This window comes from Myotis brandtii, unplaced genomic scaffold, assembly GCF_000412655.1.
Source record: "Myotis brandtii unplaced genomic scaffold, ASM41265v1 scaffold3075, whole genome shotgun sequence".
Taxonomy (NCBI): Eukaryota; Metazoa; Chordata; class Mammalia; order Chiroptera; family Vespertilionidae; genus Myotis; species Myotis brandtii.
The window spans coordinates 46,435-70,356 of NW_005361763.1; the positions used below are offsets into that span (position 1 = coordinate 46,435).

General features: G+C 41.5%; 1 protein-coding gene and 2 long non-coding RNA genes across 6 annotated transcripts in view; 1 reads left to right on the plus strand and 2 right to left on the minus strand.

Annotated features, from left to right (window-relative positions):
* Positions 1 to 23,922, plus strand: part of DCUN1D5 (DCN1, defective in cullin neddylation 1, domain containing 5) — a 67,925-nt gene that overhangs the window by 17,134 nt on the left and 26,869 nt on the right. Inside the window, exons 1-2 of one of the 3 annotated variants that reach the window (XM_005869913.2) lie at positions 17,878 to 18,054; positions 20,418 to 20,509. The exons of the other annotated variants lie outside the window; for them this stretch is intronic. Of the exons in view, the coding sequence (XP_005869975.1) occupies positions 17,969 to 18,054; positions 20,418 to 20,509 (178 nt within the window). The 5' untranslated portion in view covers positions 17,878 to 17,968. Of the gene's footprint in view, positions 1 to 17,877; positions 18,055 to 20,417; positions 20,510 to 23,922 lie in introns of those variants that run through there. 3 annotated transcript variants of the gene reach the window in all.
* On the minus strand, positions 6,841 to 9,248 carry LOC106726718. The gene is made up of 2 exons (XR_001362804.1): positions 8,207 to 9,248; positions 6,841 to 6,958 (listed from the first exon to the last, which is right to left on the minus strand). It is a non-coding gene; the product is annotated as an uncharacterized LOC106726718 (long non-coding RNA).
* LOC106726717 lies at positions 14,203 to 17,858 on the minus strand. Of its 2 annotated transcripts, none has more exons than XR_001362802.1 (3): positions 17,520 to 17,858; positions 14,486 to 14,589; positions 14,203 to 14,396 (listed from the first exon to the last, which is right to left on the minus strand). It is a non-coding gene; the product is annotated as an uncharacterized LOC106726717 (long non-coding RNA). The 2 variants fall into 2 exon arrangements; XR_001362803.1 differs by lacking the exon at positions 17,520 to 17,858 and adding an exon at positions 16,207 to 16,409.

Sequence of the window (23,922 nt, forward strand, 5' to 3'; positions counted from 1 at the left end):
ATGGCGGCGGGGCAGGATGGCGCTGTCCCGCCCTGCCTGCAGTATGCAAATTAGCCACCATCTTTGTTGGCGGTTAATTTGCATATTGTGCTGATTAGCCAATGGGAGGTGTAGCGAAGGTATGGTCAATTACCATGTTTGTCTATTATTAGATAGGATAGAGGCCTGGTGCACAGGTGGGCGCCGGCTGGTTTGTCCTGAAGGGTGTCCCATATCAGGGTGGGGGTCCCGCTGGGGTGCCTGGCCAGCCTGGGTGAGCGGCTGATGGCTGTTTGCAGCTGGTCACACCCCCTTCAGGGTGGGGGTCCCCACCGGGGTGCCTGCCCAGCTTGGGTGAGGGGCTGATGGCTGTTTTCAGGCTGGCCACACCCCCTTTAGGGTGAGGGGTCCCCACTGGGGTGCCTGGCCAGTCTGGGTGAGGGGCTGAGGGCCGTTTTCAGGCTGGCCAAGCCCCCCGGCGATGGAAGCTCCCAGCCTCTCCTTTTTTTCTTTTTTTTTTATTCTGGGATTTATTTACCTTCTATAATTGAAACTTTGTAGCCTTGAGTGGAGCTCAGAGCTGGCCAGGGTGGGCAGGAAGCTTGGCTTCCTCTATTGCCAGGGGCAACCCAAGCCTCCTGCTTTCTCCAGCTCTGTGGCTGCCAGATAGGACTAGTGACCCGGTTTATGAAATTGCCCGAGATCTGGGACCCCAGGGGTCCTTGATGGATTGCCCCAAAGAGGTAGGCTGGAGCCGCCGGCCCCCCAGGCCTCTTCCTCTGCTTCCTCCTCCTCCTGCTCCTCACATTCTCCTTCACCTCCTCCTCATTATCTTCCACTATGTTAATGGCCTCTTCCTTCCCCTGTAGACTGGCTGACACCTGGTACTCCCGTCCCCCTATGCTACAGGTATCTAGGGCCTCTCCACCAAAGCCACTCGGCTCCGGCTCCAGCTCGGGCTCCGGCTCGGTAACCTGAATGACGATCTCCAGGTTTCCCCCAGCCACCTCCTCAGGAGAGAATGTTTCCAGGCTCTCCATGGAAGGGGGTGCCTTCCCATACCCAGACTCGAAATCAGGATTCCAGTAGGAACACCTGGCATCCAGGGTGAAGTACGCGCGCACTCCCCCCTCTTCCAGAATGACATGGGGGGAGGCGGGGGCAGAGTGGGACCCAATCCCATGCCCCTCATGTCAGCCAGCACCTGTGCCGCCTCTGTTTCCTCCCAGAGCCTTGGTCACTGCTCCGGTGGAGGCAGGGGCAGTCGCATGAGCGGTGGTGGTGGCTGAGGTGGTGGTGCATCGTCTTCAGAGGGCTCCAAGGTGCTCAGGCGACGGCCCTTGGCAGGAGGCCCCTCATCTGGGTGGTCCATGGTAGCTGTGCTCAGAGCACCATGCTCACCCCTTCGCTCTCAGCCAGGCTGCTGCAGCCTGTCACACCTGAAGAGGAGCCTAGCGCCTGAACGCGACCAGCTCTGCTTGCAGCTCCACTCTGTATTCCCTCCCATGGAGCCTGTGCTATTCCCTCCACGCCAAGTGCTCAGGTCCCGCCCCTCCCTGATGTCAAGGGCCTATTCTGCCTTGTCGCACATGCAGGACTGCCCACCAGCGCGCGCCCGCTGCGGTCACAGCCTCCTACTGATGGATTATGACAATGTGAGGGCATCATGGCGTGACGACCACCTCGGCCAGTGATGGCAAACCTTTTGAGCTCGGCGTGTCAGCATTTTGAAAAACCCTAACTTAACTCTGGTGCCGTGTCACATATAGAAATTTTTTGATATTTGCAACCATAGTAAAACAAAGACTTATATTTTTGATATTTACTTTATATATTTAAATGCCATTTAACAAAGAAAAATCAACCAAAAATATGAGTTCGTGTGTCACCTCTGACACGCGTGTCATAGGTTCACCATCACTGACCTAGGCTATTATCAGTATAGACTAGGGGCCCAGTGCACGAATTCGTGCACCTTGAAAGGAACTGTGGGCCATGAGGCTGTGGTGGGCACAGGGGCAGGTCTCTGCCCAGCCTCCACACCCTGCCTGGCCCCGCCCGGCAGCCCTGCTCCTGTCGCCACCGCTCCCACGTGCTGACGGCTCCGGCCCTGCTTGAACCCACTGATGACGCGGAGCAATTGGGGCCAGTACCAGCAGTGGGTACAAGTGGCGGCTGCTGCCCCAATTGCCCCTCAGGAGCAGGGGGAGGTAGAGAAGCCCTGAGGGGCGATCTGGACCGGCAACTGCCACTCTTGCACCTGCTGACAGCGCCGAGTGATCAGGACAGGTTCCGGGTACCAGCAGTGGGTGTAAGCAGCAGCTTTGGCGCTGTCAGTGGGTAAGAGGTGGCTGCCGGCCACAATTGCCCCTCAGGAGCCAGGGGGAGGTGGAGAAACCCTAAGGGGCGATCGAGGCCGGCAGCCACCACTTGCACCCGCTGATGGCGCTGAGCCGGCAACGGGAGTGAGCGGGGTCGGTGCCGGCCGCAGGTGCAAACGCCCTGCGGGACCGTGACGCACAGGAGCAAAGAATTTTCAGTAACCACCAGAGAGACTCGCCCCGATAACAGCAACTGGTGCCCCACCTTGATCTGGCACCCCCGCTCACCTGCTCCACCATCCCGCCATGGCTGATACCCGCCATGTTCCGCGCTCTGCCTCCTGCTGCCGATGCCTGCCATGTTCTGTACGCACCCACTGTTGGTCAACGCACGTCATAGTGACTGGTTGTTCTGCCGTTCGGTCTATTTGCATATTAGGATTTTAAATATATAGATTAGGGACCCAGTGCACGAATTTGTGCACCTTGAAAGTAACTGTGGGTCATGAGGCGGTGGTGGGCACAGGGGTGGGACCCCAGCAGCAAGCTAACCTACAGGTTGGAGCGTCTGCCCACTGGTGGTCAGTGTGTGTCATAGTGACCAGTTTAATGGTCAGACACTTAGCATATTAGGCTTTTATATATGTAGATATACTAAGATGCCCCTAAAAGAATGCTCATAATAGTATTGTTTTTAATAGTCCAAAACCGCAAACACCTAAATGTCCACCAACAGAATAGAAAAATCCTATTGATAAAGAGGTAATATGCAAATTAACCCTCATGCCATGACGCCATCACAAGATGGCGTTGCGCGCAGCGGGGGTGGGTCCAGCGGCTACTTTGTGCGGCTTCTGCCAGGGTTCTTGTGGCCCCAAGGGGGCGTGAGGTTCCTGGTGTCCGCTTTGCGCGGCTTCCAGGGTTTCCGTGGCCCGGGTGACCGGAGGCAGAGCATTGGGGCAGTACTCCAGGACTGGGGCTGTCCCGTGGCATACTGGCCACGCAGGGCGGGACTCCGGGACTCAGACCGGAGGGGCAGAGCCTGGAACCATGGGAAGGAGCACAGGCACTGGCCCTGTGGGTAAGGGCGTGGCCTTGGCCTAGCCCAGAGATTGCAGGAGGGGTAAACTCAGGCACAGGAATTACTAGAGTTAAAGCAGGGACATGGGCACAAGGGACAGATGTGGAGTCAGCAGAATGAAGGTGAACACCAATAGACAGGAGGGGCCACGGAGTAGTGTACGCAAGGATGTACCCTGAACGTGAGGGTGTGCCCGGTCCGTAGGGCGTAGCTTTGTTGCCCTCAGAGGCGTCATGAAGAAAGTCCTCCTAGAACAGCGGTTCTCAACCTGTGGGTCGCGAACAATGAAAATACATCCTGCATATCAGATATTTACATTACGATTCATAACAGTAGCAAAATGACAATTATGAAGTAGCAACGAAAATAATTTTATGGTTGGGGGTCACCACAACATGAGGAACTGTATTAAAGGGTCGCGGCATTAGGAAGGTTGAGAACCACTGTCCTAGGAGGTTTGAAACCAGGTGGAGGGCAGAGGAAGGACCAAGTTAGCGTGCAGGTGCTCGACTGAGCAAAGCCCAGGTGCCCTTAGCGGGTGTGGCCAGGGTATGGCTTAAGGTGTTGTTGGGCGGACAGGGCTGTAATGTGAATAAGCAAAATGACGTGACCTTGATGACTTAGCGAGGTGTAAGGGGGTGTAGCCAAGATGGCCGCTCACATGAACCTCATCCCAGTAGCAAGTGCAGGGGTTTGTGTTCAGAGCATTTGGGTAAGGTCCCATGGAGGGCGGTGGGGGGGGGGGGGTCCCAGGTCTCGTGCAGTTTTGCTAGTACACCTATGTTTTTGAAGAGTGGTGCTATATGAATCCCCTTTTATTTCAGATGAGTGAAAGGAGTGCATTCCCCAGGAGAGTGCACTAGTTTGTATTAACTCTTCTTTTACACCCTGACAACTGTGCTATCTTGTTCGAGTTATTTAAACTCTCCAAATCTCAGTTTCCCTTTCTGTATAATGAAGGTGATAATATGCATTTATCTCATAGCCTGTTTACAAAGATTAAATTTTACATTTTATGGATAATGAGCATAAGAGCTTATTAATATAAGGTGGTACTTGCTTCCTATTTAATTCATTATTTTGAACAGGCCACTTTTAATGCAAATATCAGTTTGTAAACTGCCCTACACAGCTGCTCCTGGAGTTGTGCAGTGTGAGAATGGAATCTCTTTTTCCTCTGCCATAGTAACCAGTAATGTTCTACAAAGTGGCTGCTCTAATGACAAAGAGCAGAGTTCCCAGCTGATCCTTGACCACATGTAGCTTGAGCAAGTAAACAAATTTTGTCTTCAACAACTAAGCTATTGTCTTCTTTGTTGTTCTGGCCTAACCTAGCCCATCTAAACTGCTATAGATAGAACATGCACTCATCAACCCCACTGTCTCACACCCAGGCCATTTCACTAATTTACATACCTACCAGACCCTGTGGGCATGTGAGTTTGTAAAGGTGCTTTACAGAATGCTGTCTTAATGAAGTTTATTGCACCTATACCAAATTATGTGATAATTATTTGTCTGATGTAATGCTTTTAATTATGCCTTTCAGTGTGATGAAGTATGCTAGGTTTTTAGTAGAAAAAAAATGCAAAAACATATTAATAGGTAATCTTTCCCTGTATAGCAATTCTTTTAGATGCTTTGATGCTTTCTTTACTGTGTGCATGATCTAGCTTACCTTTAATTTGCAGGAAATAATGTTGCTCAGACTTGTAACCGAATGCTTTTTAATAGTATTTTTTTAAAAATACTAACCACTGATAAAAAGTGCTGAAGGGAAAGCTTTTTTTTATATACTATGGCAATTAATAAAAATGTTCACATAAGCTTGTTATTTTGAGTCTTTTATTTTTGATCTGTTTCCATTTTTATTTACATAACATGATATTTTAATAACATGCAACAATCAGAACTTTCTGCTTCACAGCCTAGCATATTTTTTTTTAATCAATTTTGTGATAACCCTCTGACATCACAGCCTGTTGCTATGAGAATAGAACATTAAAAATTTGGCAGCACAAATTTATTTAACAAGGTAGCTCAGGATAAATTTAAAGGAAAAGAGGTCATGTTACAATTCCCATTTTTCAAGTATTGACTTGGCCCCTTTAATCCCTAAAGATAATAAATATGAAATTTGAAAATTTACACCATTAAGAAACATATTCACTGAAACCAATGAAAGTTATTCCTATCATGGGTCTAGTGTACTTGTCAGGGATAGGGTTGTGAAGTCAATGAATTACAGCTTCATGTGATGCACAGGCCTTTCCATCAGGTTCAAATGTGGGTCCTCAGGGTACAACCCATAAACCAAAAAGATAAGTTATCTGGGCTTTCTGCTGGGGACACTCTGGGAGCTTGATGGTTGCTCAAAGTCTTTTTCAGTCCAGGCACATGGTTTCATTAACAATACAATTCCCTTAAAAACTTAGTAGGCTGATATATTTGCTTTTAATTTCATATTCTAAATTTCACATTCTAGTTCTTTTCTGTAGGTAATTATCAAGAATGATTTATTTCTTTGCAAATGCCCCTCTTGAGGCTATCTGAAGCAATAGGCTTGGATAGCAAAGTTAAAACCCTTAATCTGATTTTTGCAAAATGATTTTCACTTCACACCATTACCCTCCCTCTATCTACTTCCCATACAGTTAAGAGTCTCATTAGGCTCATGGCCTACCTTCTACTTCTCACGGAGGACAGTTTTACTAAATATTTTATCAAGGCGCACTAGAGCTCTCCAGCTAACCAGCCTGTACTAATGTTTCTTTGCTGCCTACTTATTCTATACAACATATTTTAACTTTCTGTATGGCAGCACTCTCCTTCCAAAAACCAATGTCTATAACCATGTGGTATTCAGGACTGTCATTTCCAAAATATGTCTGGATTCCCCCTTTTGGCACATGAGATTATACTTCTTTGCGCTTTAAAAAAATTTTTTTTTCATTTATTTTTACAGAGAGAAAGAGAGAGGGAGAGATAGAAACATCAATGAGAAACATCATCCATGGGCTGCCTCCTGCATGCCTCCTACATGTGCCCTGACCAGGAATTAAACTGTGACCTCTTGGTTCCTAGGTCAATGCTCAACGACTGAGCCCTATCGGCTGGGCTTCTTTGCTCTTTTTAAAGATAGGCATGGCCATTTGACTTATGGTCTTTGATATGTAAGTAGAAATGATGTATTACATACCAGTATACACAAAAACCTTACAATGTATAATCATGATTTTTTTCCACTGCTGTGATGATCATGGAAGCATAAGTCATGGTGAAGTTTCATCAGCTTAGTTCCCTGAGTAGCTATGATAAGTATAGTCTTCTGGATGGTATATCATAAATAAGAAATAAATTTTTGTTATAAGACATTGAGATTTTGGTGTCATTTTTTATTTTAACATAGGTTACTCCTGACGTATAGTCAAGGTATGTCAAACATTACAATAAACCACAAAATTTCACTGGTTTTATTTCTCCTTCATTTGACAGTTCAATGTAGTATTTGGCAGGCAGTCTTCCATATGATGATTCAGGAATCTAGACCTCTTCTATTTTGTGGCTTCACTATTCTCTGAAATGACAGAATTCTCTCCTGAATTATTTTTAATCTGTCTGAGTTGCAGATAAAGAGTGAGGCCTTACATAGAACCTTCTCATGGCAATTCCTGATTGCAAGATAGGGTGGGAAATATAATGTGTCTCTAAAATAAGAATGCGTTTAGAACACACAGCACTTTCTGACACAGAAACATAGAGCTCCATTGAATGAAAACTGGGGGTCACTCAGGCTTGACTTGCTTTTAAGGTGTGTGCAGGGGTGGCTTCATGAGCATGTCCCTGCCCTGGGTTTAATGGTCTGCTCTTACAGATCAATAATTTTTGAACAAAACTCTACATTTTCAATTTGCTCAGGGCCCTACAAGTTATGTTACTGGTTGTAGGTGTAGGTTATATCAGAAGGATGTGCAAATGGAAGCTTTAGCTATATAGTATAGAATGTGGAAGAGTTCAATGAAGATTGTCTGAGAATTCTCTTGTTGTTTAGCCCATAGGGGAAAATATCTTAAAAACATTTGTGTGGTTTTCTTTTCTGCACATTCTTACTCATGATCTTTAAAGTCAGTGTGATTCTCATTACCTCAAGCACTGACTGTAAAATCAGAAAGGAAAAATAGTTAATTTTTTGTTCTGTTTACTGTAAAACTATACTTTGAAACCCCATGATATTTAAAAAATGCAATTGAAAGCCAAAACTTTTGATTCTGATGAGCCACATTTTCTTTGGAGACCAGAAGGTTCTTGCAAGTTAAATTGCAGGCCTTGCCCTTTGGCTCAGTGGATAGAGCGTCGGCCTGTGGACCAAAGGGTCCAGGTTCGATTCTGGTCAAGGGCACGTACCTCGGTTTCAGGCTTCTCCCTGGCCCGGGCCCTGGTCAGGGCGCATGTAGGAGGCAACCAATCAATTTGTTTCTCTCACATCAATGTTTCCCTCTGTCTTTCCCTTTCTCTTCCCCTCTTTCTAAAAATCAATGGAAAAATATCCTTTGGTGACTAAAAAAAAAAAAAATACTTAAGCCTGTCTGGCATGGCTCAGTGGTTGAGGGTCAACCTATGAACCAGGAGGTCATGTTTCGATTCCCAGTCAATGCACATGCCCAGGTTTCAGGCTGGATCCCCAATAGGAGGTGTGCCAGGAGGCAGCTGATGAGTGATTCTCTCTCATCATTGATGTTTCTATCTCTCTCCCACTCCCTTCTTCTCTGAAATAAATAAAAATATATTAAAGATAGAAAGTACAGGCCCTGAAAGCAGAGCATACCTTTATGCCCTAACAACTGAATGTTATCTTGGCTAGGAAGGGGTTCAAGAGTTGGATAGGGCTCAAACTTGGCTCAAACTCTCTCTCAAACTTGAGATCTCTGTGAAGCTATAGATGAGGGAGTAGATCTGCAAAAGAACACATGGAAAAGAGCAAACTCAGCATTAAGAAATGTCAGCGTTGCAACTGCCAGTGACCACAGCCATATATGGGTAGGTGCTGAGTAAATAAGACAATTTGTAGATGATTTACTGTCTTTCTAGGAATCATTGCCTCTGCTACAGTCCGGTGAACTAATCTGCTTTGTGCTGCATTGCAAGAGATTTCAGTAACTGCCCACATGTCACCTTTGGATTTTCCAAAGAAGTAATGCCTAACCATGACCTAAGAATTTGCTGAGTCTCATTCAAACTGGCCTGTGTAGACAATCCTATTTTCAATGGTGGAGAACTTGGTTAAGATCCCTGGAAACAAAGACAGGGCCATTGACATTTAATAAAGGTAATAGTGATAGGAAAGGAAAGCCCCATTACCAGAACTTGAATGGGAATGGAAAACAGAGTAAGTCACCTCTTTTCCATGTCCCCTTCTTTGCAATTCCATCCTTTGAACAACCTTAAATAAACTCTAGACTAGAACAACTTGATTTTTGTAGGGTGTACCCTAGGGATTCCAGCTGATACATAATTATATACCCCTTAGCAGTTAGTTTTGATAACACATTCACATTTATTTTATTATTTTTCAACAGTACAGTACTGTGATATCTAGCTAAGGCATACATTTTATTACACAGATGGTAAAACATTTTATTCAAGGTTGCAAAACTTTAAAGGGCAAATCCATCAATCTTAAAGTTTTCACTTTAAGAAACCTTTTCCACAATGCCATCTTTCCAATGTTATTTGGAAAGTGTGACAAAACAACACCCATCTTAGTCTAAGACTATGAAAATGCTTATAAAAACACACCTGCCCTAGCCAGTTTGGCTCAGTGGATAGAGCATCATCAGCCTGCGGACTAAAGGGTCCCAGGTTCGATTCCGGTCAAGGGCACATGCCTGGGTTGTGGGCTTGATCCCCAGTGGGGGGCGTGCAGGAGGCAGCCAGTCAATGTTTTTCTCTCATCATTGATGTTTCTCTCTCTTCCTCTTCCTTTCTCTCTGAAGTCAATAAAAATATATTTAAAAACACACACACCTAAACACAAACTGCCGGCACTCACTTGGTCCTACCACTCATCTAAAAACAGTTTTCCTCTGCAGCAAGTCATCAACACACTGTCCTCTCTGCCAGTAGTAATTTGATTCTGTGAACCACTTTTCTTCATTTGCGGTATATATTCATATGCTGCAAGGCAAATCAGGTGTCCAGCAGTAATTCGTAGTCCTCCTGGTAAGGGTTCAGCTTTGTTGTTGGGCACTTGATATACAAGACAATGCTTCCTACCTATGATCCGACATCCAGAATTTTATGAAGTCTGACCTTTCAAAGCACCCAGCAGAGGTGGTTTTCTTGAGTTATTACTCTTTCTTCCTGCACTTTATTTTTTAATTATTTATTTCTGTTCACTTTGACTTTTTAAAAACAAACTATTTTAGAATACTTTGAGGTTTACAGAAAAGTTGCAATAATACAGAAAGTTCCCATATATTTCACACCCAGCTTCCTCTATTAACATCTTACATTTGTATGGTATAGGACTCAATGAACCAACATTGATGATAAAGGATGATGATGACTATTATTAACAAGACTCCATTTACTGAGAGGGAGTGGTAAGGTTCTAGAACAAGAGGATTGAAAGATCATTGTGACCATCTTTGGAAAATACAATGTGTCAATGTGAAGTAAAGCAGACACTAATCTTATAATTTTCCCTACTATCCCTTTAAAACTGCTCTGTGAACTCATTCTTCCCTGGATCTTCAATAAAATTGCGTTCCAATCCCATACTATTGTGGACTATATTTATCTTTATTTGGTGCCTCTCTCTGCAAAAGGATTATACATTCCTATCTTGATTGAATGTGGAAGTGGTATGTGTCATTTCAGCACAGAACTTTTAACAGCCAGCATGGGGTTCACCATGTTTTCCTTGCCCTTCATCACGATAACAAGCGATGCTCCAGAGAGTAGTCACTCCTCAGTCTGGGTCCCAGAGTGAACCACAGCCACCGTCAGGCTGCAGTAAGTGTCCTCTAGCACACTGCTTAAGATGTAAAGGGCACATGGCATGTGCTCCATAGTTCTGCACTGTTGAGCTTCTCTAAAACACTAGGAATTCCTGTGGACTTTACTAATGCTCCAAAACATCCCATTTCTACTGTTCTCTTAGTCTTCATTTTCAGGGTTTATGTGCATGGGAATATTTTACAAAATTTTCACCAGGGTTAATATATGGAAAGTATTTATATAAATTCAGGACCATATAACATGGCATTCCATAAATCACTGAAATTCTGTGTTGCCTGTTTTTCTGGCAAGTGGAAATGCCATATTTTAAAGAGGTATTAAGAAAATACAAACTATGTATAGAATATATAAATTAATAAATTTTAGGGCACTATATTTGTTGGCTGCTTTGATACAGATACAATTATTTTAAAAGATCTTTTTCATTACTTTCATTCTATAACCCCCCAAAAGCTAAGGGATATCCAATATATCAAATAGATGACAAAACTATGTTCAGTCTCGGTTCTTCCACCTCATGCCCTATCTGGCATAAATATATGTCCACTGTCCTTATAGATGGATTATTTATTTTTTCCACATCCTTCTCTGTAACAGTAGGATAAAACGAGGGATAAAAGTTATCTTACCTAAAATCACCGAGTATCTTCTTTGGATATGAAACCAGAACACCTGAGTTTCTGCTTTAACCCTTTCAGTGCCAACCAATATCCTAGGAACTATACTAAAATTGCGAAGGCATTTTTGCTGATTTTACAGTTTAGGAAAAAAATTATGAATCGCAAGTAAATGAAGTTACATATTCAAAAACTTAAGGAAACCTTTACCACATTTGTTTTCATCTTTGACATACCTTGTTTGCTGATTGTATTATAAACTAGTAGAAAAAAAATTTGAACAAAACATATGTTAAAATAAAATTAATGTTGACTTTGAATACATGAATGAAGATATTAACTTTTAATAAGATTTTGATAAAAAATCTAAAATATTTAGTATATTCTTTGAATGCACAAAAAAATCATCCTTCTAGGTTCATAAATAATTGCAGAACAAAAATTTCAATCTTTTTACAAAAAAATACTTTGAGTAGGGAGACTGTTTCTGGAATCACTAACAGCTGTGCTTTCCTACACATAGTCCATGAAGCCCTTTCCCACACTTAGCACACACGGTGTTGGATCGTTTTACAGGTCCTCCATCTTTGTTGCTGCATACTACACACCTTCTTAGATTTCTGCCAGGCAATTTTCGCAATAATGCATCATCTGCTTGTTTCATTGGTACCGATGAGATTGAGTTATTACTCTTTTCTGCCAGCCATTCTTCCTCAATTGCCTGTATAATGGATGAAGTGAACTGGATACGGGACATAATTCTGCCTGACGTGTTCTCTTTGTATATTAGATAAGAATTTAACACCATCCTAGCAAAGATACTGAAAACCACCTTTTTCCAGTACTTCAAAGTTCTTCTTTCATCTAGGTAGGTGTAAAGCATCATATCTGATACATCTACTCCTCCCATGAATTTGTTGTACTGGTTTATTATTGCTGGTTTGGATATTTCTCTTTCTTGGGAATATCGTCTTCTATGCAATGTTTCATTCTCAGCAACGGCATGGGTTGAAAGAAGCAACACCGGTTTCTTTTTAGATTTTTTCTCTCTAAATCCACACAAAAGAATCTCATCACTGCAGAAATATTTGACCTGCCCTATATCATAATCTGCTGTAATATCCTTTGGCAGGCCCCTCCTGTTAGATCTTATTGTTCCAGTGAGGTAAGTTGCATTTTCAAACAGATACTTTGCTAGAGCAATACTGGTAAAGAAGTTGTCAATCACTACATGATATCCCTTATTTAGGTAGTTCCCAAGTTGGAGCAACTTGGTCACTACTACATGACCAAGGCCTTTCTTTTTGATCTCAGCCTTTTCTTCACATTTTGCACCTTCGTAGCAGAAAAAACCTAAACAATAATGTACAACAGAGTCACACAACATCCAACACTTTATTCCCCACTTGTGGTGCTTCTTATTTCGAAGATATTGTATTAGGGACTCATCAATGGATAAGTGCTGGTGGGGTGTGTAATGAAATCTGAACAACCTATTTGCATGCTCAACAAGGGGGATAAATTTAGAGCAGGGGTCATAATTCTGATGACCTGGTGGAAACAGTTTTTCATTGTCAACAAGATGAAAAAATTTTAATATCAGTTGAAATCTATTTCTTGAGAACATGTTCCCAAACCATGGAATGGCTCTACTATTCCTATCCCAGTATGAGAATATGGTAGGCCTTCGTGTAATTCCCATTTCCAACAGCACAGCCACAAATGCTTTCATTTCAAGGACGTTTACAGGCCTCCATTGTCTGACTCTAAAATTGGGTGATATTTGCTGCTGAGAACGCAAAAACTGATTTCCATACCTATTAGTTTCAGCCAGCATTAGATTCCACAAAGCCAAAGTGAAAAACATGTCAAAATAATAGGTTTGGCATCCTGGGGAGGAGCATGCTTCGGACCCGGTGATTCTAGGAAAGAAAGACTAGACTGCACATATAAATCTTGGCCAGGTTGTGTTTCAATAAACACAGGAAAACTAGAATTGTGTAAATCTTCAACGTTTTCACATGTGCTGTAACTGTCTGAACTTTCAATTATTACTGGGACTCGTTTACGTTTCAGAGGGACAAACACTGCAATCACTTTCCAATTCTGATTTGATGGGACATTCTTGATCACTTCCAGAGGGACACCCTTCTCCAATATCTTCCACAAAATCATCTTCACAGCAAGAATTGACATATTTAGCAATATTATCATCACTAATAAAAGCAGACTTAGAACTGGATGCCATTTTGAAGCTTTAGGGCTACAAAATCTGAGTAAACTTCATAAAATCGTAGTACCTGTAAAAAATTAGGCAGATAAATGCCAGTGGTCAATTTTAGAACTACAAACATTCAGCATCATAAGTAATCTGCACTTAGGTGCCATCTGTCAATAAAGAGTGAACTACTAGCACCTAATAGTGACGCTGCAGGAGGAGGCACTTTTGGCGAAAGACAGGAGGAGCGCGATTGCGCTCCCCGGCACTCTAGGGGTTAAATAAATGCTTTATCCCTCCCTTCTCATTACTTTCATTAAAAAATTCTTCTACACAACAAAGAACTATAGTACTCTGTCACAGTTTCTTTCCCCATTATAGGTGCCTTCTTGGTGAAAAATAATATCCTATTTGTATGCTGATGAGCAGCAGATAAGATTAAAACCACATAACTAAACATTTCCATACTATTCACAGGCAGTGATGCTACCAATAGGTCCCTTCGTTATAGAATGAAGTTATGAAAAGGATCTTTTAAAACAGTTGTATCTTTATCAAAGCAGCCAAATATAGTGCCCTAAAATTTATTAATTTATATATTCTATACATAGTTTGTATTGAGCGTAATTAGGGTAATGGAATGCTCCATTTTGAGAATGAAGGTATGGTGGTGACAGTAGGTACTGATCAGGGAAAACAGTAAAGAAAATTATCTATATGACTGAAAACACCATCCCTTTATAATCATCGACAAGCACAGATTATTGACCCTATTCTTTGTTCTCAAATGCATATGGGCTGCATATACTTCCCTCTCCAGACTGTAAACTTTATGAATGCAAGAGTCATACCTGCCTTTTATATACCTAAACCAAAAACATTTCCTAATTTTAAGTGATCATTACACATTATTTGAATAATAGACTGAAAGAATGAATACCATACAAAGAACCAGTCTTTTACCTTTTTTCCAGAGAATTCTATAGATGCAAGTAGGCTCCTATCCAGTCATTGCTTTCAGTTGAATCTCCAGAGTCTCCAGGTGTGGTTGGGTCTTCTTCCTAGTCTAGAAGTGGTTCTTCCTAGTCTAGAAGTGGCCTCTCCACTCTCTTATAATAAACAACAGTGGAGAAGGGACATAATAATCACAATAAATATTCCTATTGAGAAAAGAATGGAGGATATACATAGTCACTGGGCCACAGCAATGCTGATATCCTGCTAGACAGGCTTTGTAAAGGTTCCTTACCTCTTGATTCAACCTTAATTCTGCTCTCTGGAAGGATATCCCTTGAACATTGTCCTCTCAGGTCTTTGTCTTCATCATTTAGATTTTTATTCCATTTCTCTTTTCTATTTGTGAAAAGGGATATTTAGATTTTATAGCTCACTTCTTGAAATAAGCTTTGTTAATGTCTAATAGTGTCATTATTTGGGGTATATTTGTTTGCTCTTTAAAAATATTCTTATTGATTTTTAAAGGGAGAGGAACATTGAATAGTATGACATTTATAGGACAACTAGAGGCCCGGTGCACGAAATTCTTGCGGGGGGGGGGGGCGCGGTCCCTCAGCCCAGCGTACGCCCACTCGCAATCCAGGACCCCTCGTGGGATGTCCAACAACCGGCAGACATCCCTCTTGCAATCCAGGATGCTGCATGCACCAGTGACCATACTTTTCATACAGGTGAAAGGCATCTTGCTGTTGTATGGGCAGCTACCTTTTTTTGCCCTGATTATAAAAAGTAGTACATAACATGATCCTTCTGAGGCAGTAGTACTATTTTTCCCATCTTATGGGTGGAAAAACGGAAGCAGAGAGAAGTTAAGTAATTGGCTGTGTCACACAGTTTAAGTGTCAGAATCAGGGCTGACCACAAAATGTGCAAGCCAGAGTCCATGCATGTCATCACTGCATCATCCTGTTTTTTCAGTGTTAGAGTAGCCTTGCCAGGTTTTAATTTTTAAATCTAAGAGACTGTTCCCAATATATAGGGTAGGGTTGCCTGGTCGGCGATCAGGGCTGATCTGTTGGGTGATCGGCGGGTGGGGCGATCGGGGAGCCCCCTGCTGGCACCCGCCTTGGCTGGTGGCCTGCTACTGCCCGCTGGCCGGCCCCGCCCCCCACCACTGCCGGTTGCCTCCCTCTCAGGGGGCAGAAGCTCAACACAAAACCGGGGACAGCTCCTGCATTGAGCGTCTGCCCCATGGTGGTCAGTGCAGTCATAGCGACCGGCCTTCCGCTGTTCGTTTGGCTGTTCGGTCAAATTGCATATTAGGGTTTTATTATAAAGGATTGGAAATTTGAAGATAGAAACATTGATGAGAGAAAATCATCAATCAGCTGCTTCCTTCACACCCCCTACTGGGGATTGAGCCCACAACCTGGGCATGTGCCCTGACCAGGAATTGAACCTGTGACCTCTTGGTTCCTGGGTCAACAATCAGCCACTAAGCCACACTGGCTGGGCTATTTGCACTTTTTATTTCAACTTATTGAGGAATAATATTCATATGATAAGGGCATATATCTTTAATTGTACAGTTCAATGAGCTTTGACAAGTATATACACCACTACCTCAATAAGACATAGAATATGTCTATTATCCAATATAGTTCCCTTTGCCTCTTTACAGTCAGACTTTTCCCTCTATCACCACCCTATCCTAGTCCCCAGGCATTACTGATATACTGCCCTGTAAGTAAGTTTTGCTTGTTCTAGAACAGTGGTTCTCAACCTTGGCTGCACATTAGAATCACCTGGGAATCTTTTTAAAATCCTATTTCCCAGGTGATTCTAATGTGCAGCCAAGGTTGAGAACCACTGTTCTAGAATTTCATCAAATATTCAGCTAGTTTTCAAATTTCCAATTGTCCTATAATTGTCATATTATTCAACATTTTTTTAACTCAAGATTCAAATATGGAAAATGATTAATATATCCTTGAAAATTTCCTTCTCTAATACCTTGTTGCAGAATCTGGGTCATTTTTCTTGTAGAATTTCTGACAGTCTAGATCTTGCTGATTGCATTGAGTGTTAACATGTTCCACTGTCCCTACATACAGATGGTATATTTTTTTAGAGACTGGATTTTATTCAGATTTGATGTTTTGGTCTCATGCATTTAAAAAAAATACATTTTATTGATATTTTACAGAGAGGAAGGGAGAGGGATAGAGAATTAGAAACATCAATGAGAGAGAAACATCAATCAGCTGCCTCCTGCACACCTCCCACCGGGGATGTGCCCACAACCAAGGTACATGCCCTTGACCGGAATCAAACCTGGGACCTTTCAGTCCGCAGGCCGACGCTCTATCCACTGAGCCAAACCAGTCAGGGCTGGTCTCATGCATTTTTAATTGAGTTGAAGGATTACAGTAGCATTCGGAACAACCTTCTTTAAGTTGTAAATAACAGGGTACTGCATAAGCAAAATGGTGAGTTTTAGTGGCTCATGTAACTCATATTTTCAGGGCATATCATGGACTCAGGCTTTATACCAGAAAATCATTTGTTTTTGTTGTTTTATTTTTCTCCTTGATTCTGGTCTTTTCTGAGTTTTGGCTTATTCTTGCATCCTCTCAGGTCAAGTCCATAGGAAATAAATTGATTCCTGATGGTTCAGTTTCATGTCATTGGCACTGATGGGCCTGGTTTGGATCAGATGTCCTTCTGAGCCAATTAATGGCCTAAGGAAATAGGATATTCTGATTGTCCAAATGAGTGCCCAGGTGGAAGTCATCTCACTAGAACCACATGGGCTGTTACTGAATTTAAAGATACTTTCTTTCTCTATAAACTCACTTTGGTTTACAGATGTTAACTTATTTTACATATATATTGACTAAAGCGACTTTCTACTATATAATCTTTATATGCAACAACCTTTATTTATAAACAATATTTTCACTGAAGTGATGGTGGAGTCATTACAGGTGTTTGGGGTAAAAGTTTGAGGGAAGGCCCCTTAGAAATGCTCCCCAAATTCCTCTTTACTACGTCAGCGACTACCTACTGTTTCTTATGTGACAGGTGAGAAATGTAAAGCTAAGTTTTAACAAGGCACAGGGGTGAGGGACAATGAAGGGGTGTGCGAGTGGGCGGCTGCCGGCCGGCCAGCCCAGAAAGAAAACGTGCATTTAAGAAGTAACAATGGACATGAGGTTACCGAATGAATGGAAGAGCTCATAAGTGAAATTTGGTTTACTTTACCAAGTTATTTTTAAGGCCAAAGTATTAGTGGTTTCATAAAACATTTCTTGGAGGTGTCTTACCAGCATTAGGGGCGGGTGGAAGTTTCCCGAGAAAGGCCACCGAGGCGGTCAAAGGGCCCACCAAGCCCATTTCTCCCCTCCGGGCCGGTACTTGGCGTCCTCCAGCCGGAGGCCGCTACAGCATAGCAACCAGAGCTCCGCCCCTCCCGGCGACCAGCTCGGCGCTGCGTCACTTCCGGTCCTCGGCGAGGCGCATCCGGGTCAGGCTGAGCCTCTTGCTCTCGGAGTCTGTGACTGGTGGCGGTGCCGGCCAGTCCGCGTCCTCCCTGCCCGGAGAGACCCAGCCGCAGTGTCCACCGGTGAGCAGTGACCCGCTGCCCCGAGCACAGGAAGACCGGGAGGAGGAAAAAAACTGTCTCTGGGAACCGGGGGGCAGCACTGAGGGGCCTTCCGCGGACAGCGACCCCCTCCCCCGGCTCCCCTGCCCGCCCTGCCGGGGAGGGCGGAAGATGCCGGTGAAGAAGAAGAGAAAATCGTCTGGCGTGGCAGCGGCAGTAGCGGAAGACGGAGGCCTCAAAAAGTGTAAAATCTCCAGGTACCACCTCCCCCCACCCCCCTTCAGTCTTTCCTCCTCTGCTGGGCGGCCAGAGGAGGAGGAGGCGAGTCGGGTCTCCCAGGCTCGAGCTGGGGAGAGGCGCCCCCTCCCCCCCACCCCTCAATTAAACCTACGTGGTGGGCGCCGATCGCCGCGAGTCTGCGCCGGACCCATCGCGTGTTCGGTGCGTGTGCTGCGGCGCCAGGAGGGACCGGCGGAGTCCCCCGCGGCCGTCTACGTGCCCTGGAGGGTGGGGAGACGAGTGCGCAAGGCAATCGCGCTCCTTCTCTCACCCCGACGGCCCTAACCCCTCCTCCACCTTCTTTCCAAACAGATCGCGGCAGGGTCGCGTCTAGAATTCCTTCGTAGAGTGAAGAAAGGAGCAAAACAGGACAAATCTTGACCTGCCAACTGCCCTGGGAATGATAGGAAGGAAAGCTCCCCAGGTTGCAGTTGGCCTCCACCTTTAGCGGTCTAACCCGGAGCGCCCCGGCAGGAGGCCCCTTTTCTGGAAGCCTAGTGCCTCCACCTGCGCCAAGTGCCTGGGTGCCGAATGGGGAAGCCCCTGAATGCGTTTTGTTTTCTGGCATCCAGGATGCTGTTCGCTCTCAATATAAATATTAATAATTGAGAGCTATTGTACTCTATTCTCTGGAAGAAAAAGAAAACAAAGCAGAGCTGTAGTTGTAGCTCTTTGATCCCATTGTAACATGTCGTTGAGGCATCACCGCAACATTATATAATGCAAAAGATTATTGCCATTTAGGTGTGAGGAGTGGTTTTTTTAATTCTTATGGAGTGTCTGATTGTATCTGTGGTTGGCACTTAGTGTGACAACTTCAGATGCCACCGTTAAAAGAATACTGTAGCCAGCATTATAAAGGCGAGAGATAATAATAGAACTCTACTTAGTTATGCTTAAAATGTGAGGTAGGTAACTTACTTAGTCCGCATCTTTCTTTTTGTGATTGGTTCAGTTGTTTTTTTTCCTTCATTAAGCTGTTTGGGAAAACAGAGCCTAAGTATATTTCTTGGGCGATTCCTGTGAAAGATGATGTTTTTTTGTTTGTTTGTTTTGTTTTTAGAAGCTCCAGAAACACAGGCCCCCAGGAGGGGCCTAAATATATTTTTATTGATTTCAGAGAGGAAGGGAGAGGGAGATAGAAACATAAATGATGAGAATCATTGATCACCTGCCTCCTGCACGCCCCCTACTGGTGATTGAGCCTGCAACCTGTGTATGTGCCCTTGACCAGAATGAAACCTGGAACCCTTCAGTCCGCAGGTTGATGCTCTATCCACTGAGCCAAAACCGCTAGGGCAAGATTTTACTTTTCATTTCAGTTTTTTTCAAGATGATGTTTTTTTATACCTCTTGGTAACTCATACTAGAATTTGACATGGTTACTCCACTAGCTCAATTTTTATGGAACATGCAAATTAGTTCTGTATTACTCTTAACTTGTAAGTATCTTAAGTATATAATGTATCAAAATGATTTAAAGTAATTACTTAAAAAAGCTAAGCAGTCATAACTCAAGTGATACTTTGCTCTATCAACTTAAACTTTTAAATATGGTACCCTTATTTTACATTACTCAGTTGCAGAAATTATAGCATTTCTATGTCATTGTGGTAGTGTAACTATTTGAGCTTCTCAAGAAAAGGTTCTCTGAAGTTCATTATATCCTAGAGGCCACTTATGAACTTACTAACTTTAAATGACTTTGTGGAAAAAGAAAACAGAATCAGATTAAATAGCTTTGGCCCAATTATTTGTATTAATGTTATCCTTAGGGATTTTTTGGTTGTTTTTTTAATCTGTAGAATTTAATTAATATCCTTAGGTCCTAAATCGTCTTTTATCTTTAAATATCTACTTAAACTTGATAGATGATAAACAACTCTATATAGTTTTATTTTGAAATATTGATAAATTAACTATCAAAATATACTGTAAGATTTTGTTTTCAAATGTATATCTATTATACACAAGTACGATTTCCATGCAATTCAGAAGAAGAATTATAAAGATTTATACTTTCCAACTACCATTCCTGCATTGAGACCATTAGGTTGAACTTCTGTGTGGTCTTGAAATCTGGGGAATTAGTTTTTGTTGATATTTTTGGAATTTGATAGTGAGCAAAGTAGCATTTGGGTTTTGTTAGCCACACATTTTTATGTATAGACTACTGTATCAAATTGCAAATACTTAACTCTATTTTTCCCCATTACACCAGCTGTAAAAAATAAAATAAAAAATACTTTGTTTAGTTTGAATTGACATAGATGGTATTGAACTTAGCTTTTCACTAAAAGTTGAGACTATAAAATTCTTAGGCATTTGTGTGTTTTCTAAGCTATTGCAGATCCCAACCCCCTGCTAGACTAATAAGTGGAGAGGAACATTTTTCAAGCAAGAAGTGCCTGGCTTGGTTTTATGAGTATGCAGGTAATGAAATTAATATAAGAAGATATCAGTCATATGCTTTACAACTTTCTTGGGGGGTTCATTCATTTAACAAACTATTTATTTCAGGCCTGCTGTGTGTTGGTGCTGTGTGCTGGGATCAGGGTCAAGACTGAGGATTGTGGGTAGGCTAAGAATTTGGGATCAGGGTCAAGAATAAGGATTGTGGGTAGGCTAAGAATTTCAGGCTATGTCTTTAAATATATACTTCAGTATATATTTAGTGAGGGGGCGAAACTCATTTTCTATAAATACAATTTGTAAACAGACAGATTTACTTACTGGTTTACATCCATTAGTGAAAATAGGGTTGATATTCTGGAAAACAAAGTATGTGATAAAACATTATACATAGTTTCTGTTTTTCTTTTCAATATTCTTTTGAAATTTTTTGAACCAGAGACTGACATTTTCTGAAACTTCTGGGAGACATAGTAAAAGATTTTAAAACTCAGACATGTCATTGCACAACACACTTTTTAATAATTGCTATTTAGCTACTAACTTCTAAGAAAGATGCAAAAATGAATAAAAATAAACAGAAAGATATTGATACAGTGTGATAAAGGTCATCTTAGGAAGATGCACTGTGAAACTTTATAAGAGGAATATGTAACCCAGCCTTGAAATATCAGGGAAGGCTTCTTGAGGAAGCTAACTCAAACTAAATCCTTTAGTGGTGGATGTAAAGCTTTTGGCCTAGGGTGGTGTGAAAGTCAAAGCTGAATGGTTAAGCAAATATATAAAAAACAAAACTTGTTTCCCATTAATTACTACTTTTTTTAAAAAAGACTTTTTTTTTTATTCATTTCAGAGAGGAAGGGAGAGGGAGAGAGATAGAAACATCAATGATGAGAGAGAAGCACTGATGAGCTGCCTCCTGCATGCCCACTACTGGGAATGGAGCCTGCAACCCAAGCATGTGACCTGGTTCATAGGTCAACACTCAACCACTGAGCCCTATCAGCTGGGCTATTCTAACTTCTTTATAAGCATATATGAAAATTTTTTCCCATTAGGATTTTTTCATCTTTTGAAATTACTGGTTTTAAAGCTCCCCTTTCCCCTTTTTTCTTTCTCTTACCTGCCTCCCTGTTTCCCCCCTCCTCTTTTATCATTATCATTCTCAGAGTGTTTGTTTAAAATAAAACAGTGTATATGCAGTCATTGTATTATATGTAGTGTAATCAAGTTAAGGTTTCAAGTGAACTCTGAACTTAAGATATAAGTTTAGGCTGAGGGTGGGGGACAATAACTTCACTTTTAAGATCAGCTGAGTGATCTCAAAAGCATAATTTAAAATTGTTTAGTAACAGAGCAGATTCTTTCTAGACCAGAAAAACTGCTATTACTGGCATCCCAAGACAACCACTAACCCAAATTAAATGAAGGAAATTCATTTTATTACTGACCTACATTTAAAATGTTGACCCATTATTCAAAATGCCATTTTATTAAGCATGATATAGAATCAAAAGGTCACTCATTTTACTTATAAAGGTTACTAGATATAAAATTATTTGGTCATTTTTTTCTTTCATGCTTGTTTTACCTCTTGTAGGGACTTTCCTGGGTAGCATAAAACTCTAGTTAAACATTTATTTCCTGTACTAGCATTTTTGTAATAGCATAATAATTGCTATCTTTATTTCAAAAATTATGCTAATTATGTAGCTTTTCCTAGTGACCATTTTGTTACTCAGTGTTAGCCCTGTTTTATAGATGAGAAAACTGATGCTTAGATTAAGTAATCTGCTTAAGATAATGCAATGATGAGCCAAAATGCAAACCTAGGTCGTTTTGATTGTAGAGCCTATGCTTTTAACTACTACTATCTCATGTTTTTTGTTTGTTTTTTAAATATGTATGTGGCAACTAATTTTCCTGTTGCAAAGAAAATATTAGTAAGTACACTTGAGGTTAACTTATCTTCTGTCATTCATGGAATGATTCATTCAAAAAATATTTTTTGAGCACTTGTGTATCAGGCCCTCTCTAAGTGTTGGGAATATAATAGTGAACAAGTAAAAATAGGCCCTTGTCCTTGGGGAACTTGCCTTCTAATTGGAAGTCAGACAGTAAATAGGTAAGTAGGCAAGATAATTACAGATTTCGGAGGGTTATAAAGGTAATATGGTGAGGTTCAGGGATAGAAAGTAGGAAGTTTGGATTTTCAAATAGAGTGATTAGGAAAGGCCTCTCTAGAGGTTACAATGGCAGAGAACCAATTGACAAGGAGGAACGAGTTATTAGCCAAGTAACTATTCCATCATAAAATGGGAGTGTTGCTTATTAGAATAGAATCAATAAATGTGCCTACTGAGGTAACGCATGTAAAGCTCTTAGCCCAGTAACTGGTACATAATTAGAATTCAATAAATGTTATTTATTATTAAAAGAGTAATAGTATTACAGCATCAGATTTACTGGTTGTATATGTTTGCAATACAGTTCCAAAATTATCAGTATATCTCCTATGTAGCTCATGTACAAGATGCTGTGCCATTCATTTAGCATAGATTTTTTTTCCTGATCTGCTGTGGCTGACATGGTTTTATATCTACATACATAGCCAGGAACATTTCTGTATGGTTATTAAAATATTTTACCAGTAATCTTATTAGCATAATATTAATACATTATATGTGATAAGCCTGATGGTTTTGCCCTTTCACAAGACCTCTCATCTTGACTAATATTTAAATTAGCAAGGATTCAGTAATATACTGGGCCTGTTACAAAACAAAAAGCATGGAAAGTAAAAGGCATGTTTAAAGTCTTACAAAGAATCAAAATTAGGGATAGAATTACATAATCCTAATAAAGTATCTAGCTGGTTCATTTCCATAGCTTTTAAAATTGATTAGAAATCTGGTTTTTGTTTGAAAGTTAGTTAAATTCAGCTCCCTGGAGTAGTTTTATTGGAAGAGTGAGTATGTTTTAAGAAGAATAATTAACATTATGCAATCTGATAAAAGAACATTGGTATAGACCTTATTTTAGATTAGATCTGTTACTACTTGTGTTACTTTGGGAAAGCCTTGTACATTTGCAGAAAGGTCTTATCTGTATCTTATATATCTTTGTATAACATAATTTAACTTGATTTTAATAAAATTTAATCACTAATTTCACAGTATCTAGGGAGGCTATATTTTATAACAGTAACTGGTATTTTTTGACAAACTCTTCAGCTTTCTCTTCTAATTACTAATGATGGCAGCTTCAAGAGCAAGTCAGCTTTTGCTGCATAGAAAAATTTAGAATATATTCTTACCATGCCTTAAAAAATACCTTTGTTTTCTTCTATTACATTTTTTATCTGATATTTACTTTCAAACCACGTATAAGGATATATATTCAGATATATATACACACACACATATATATATATC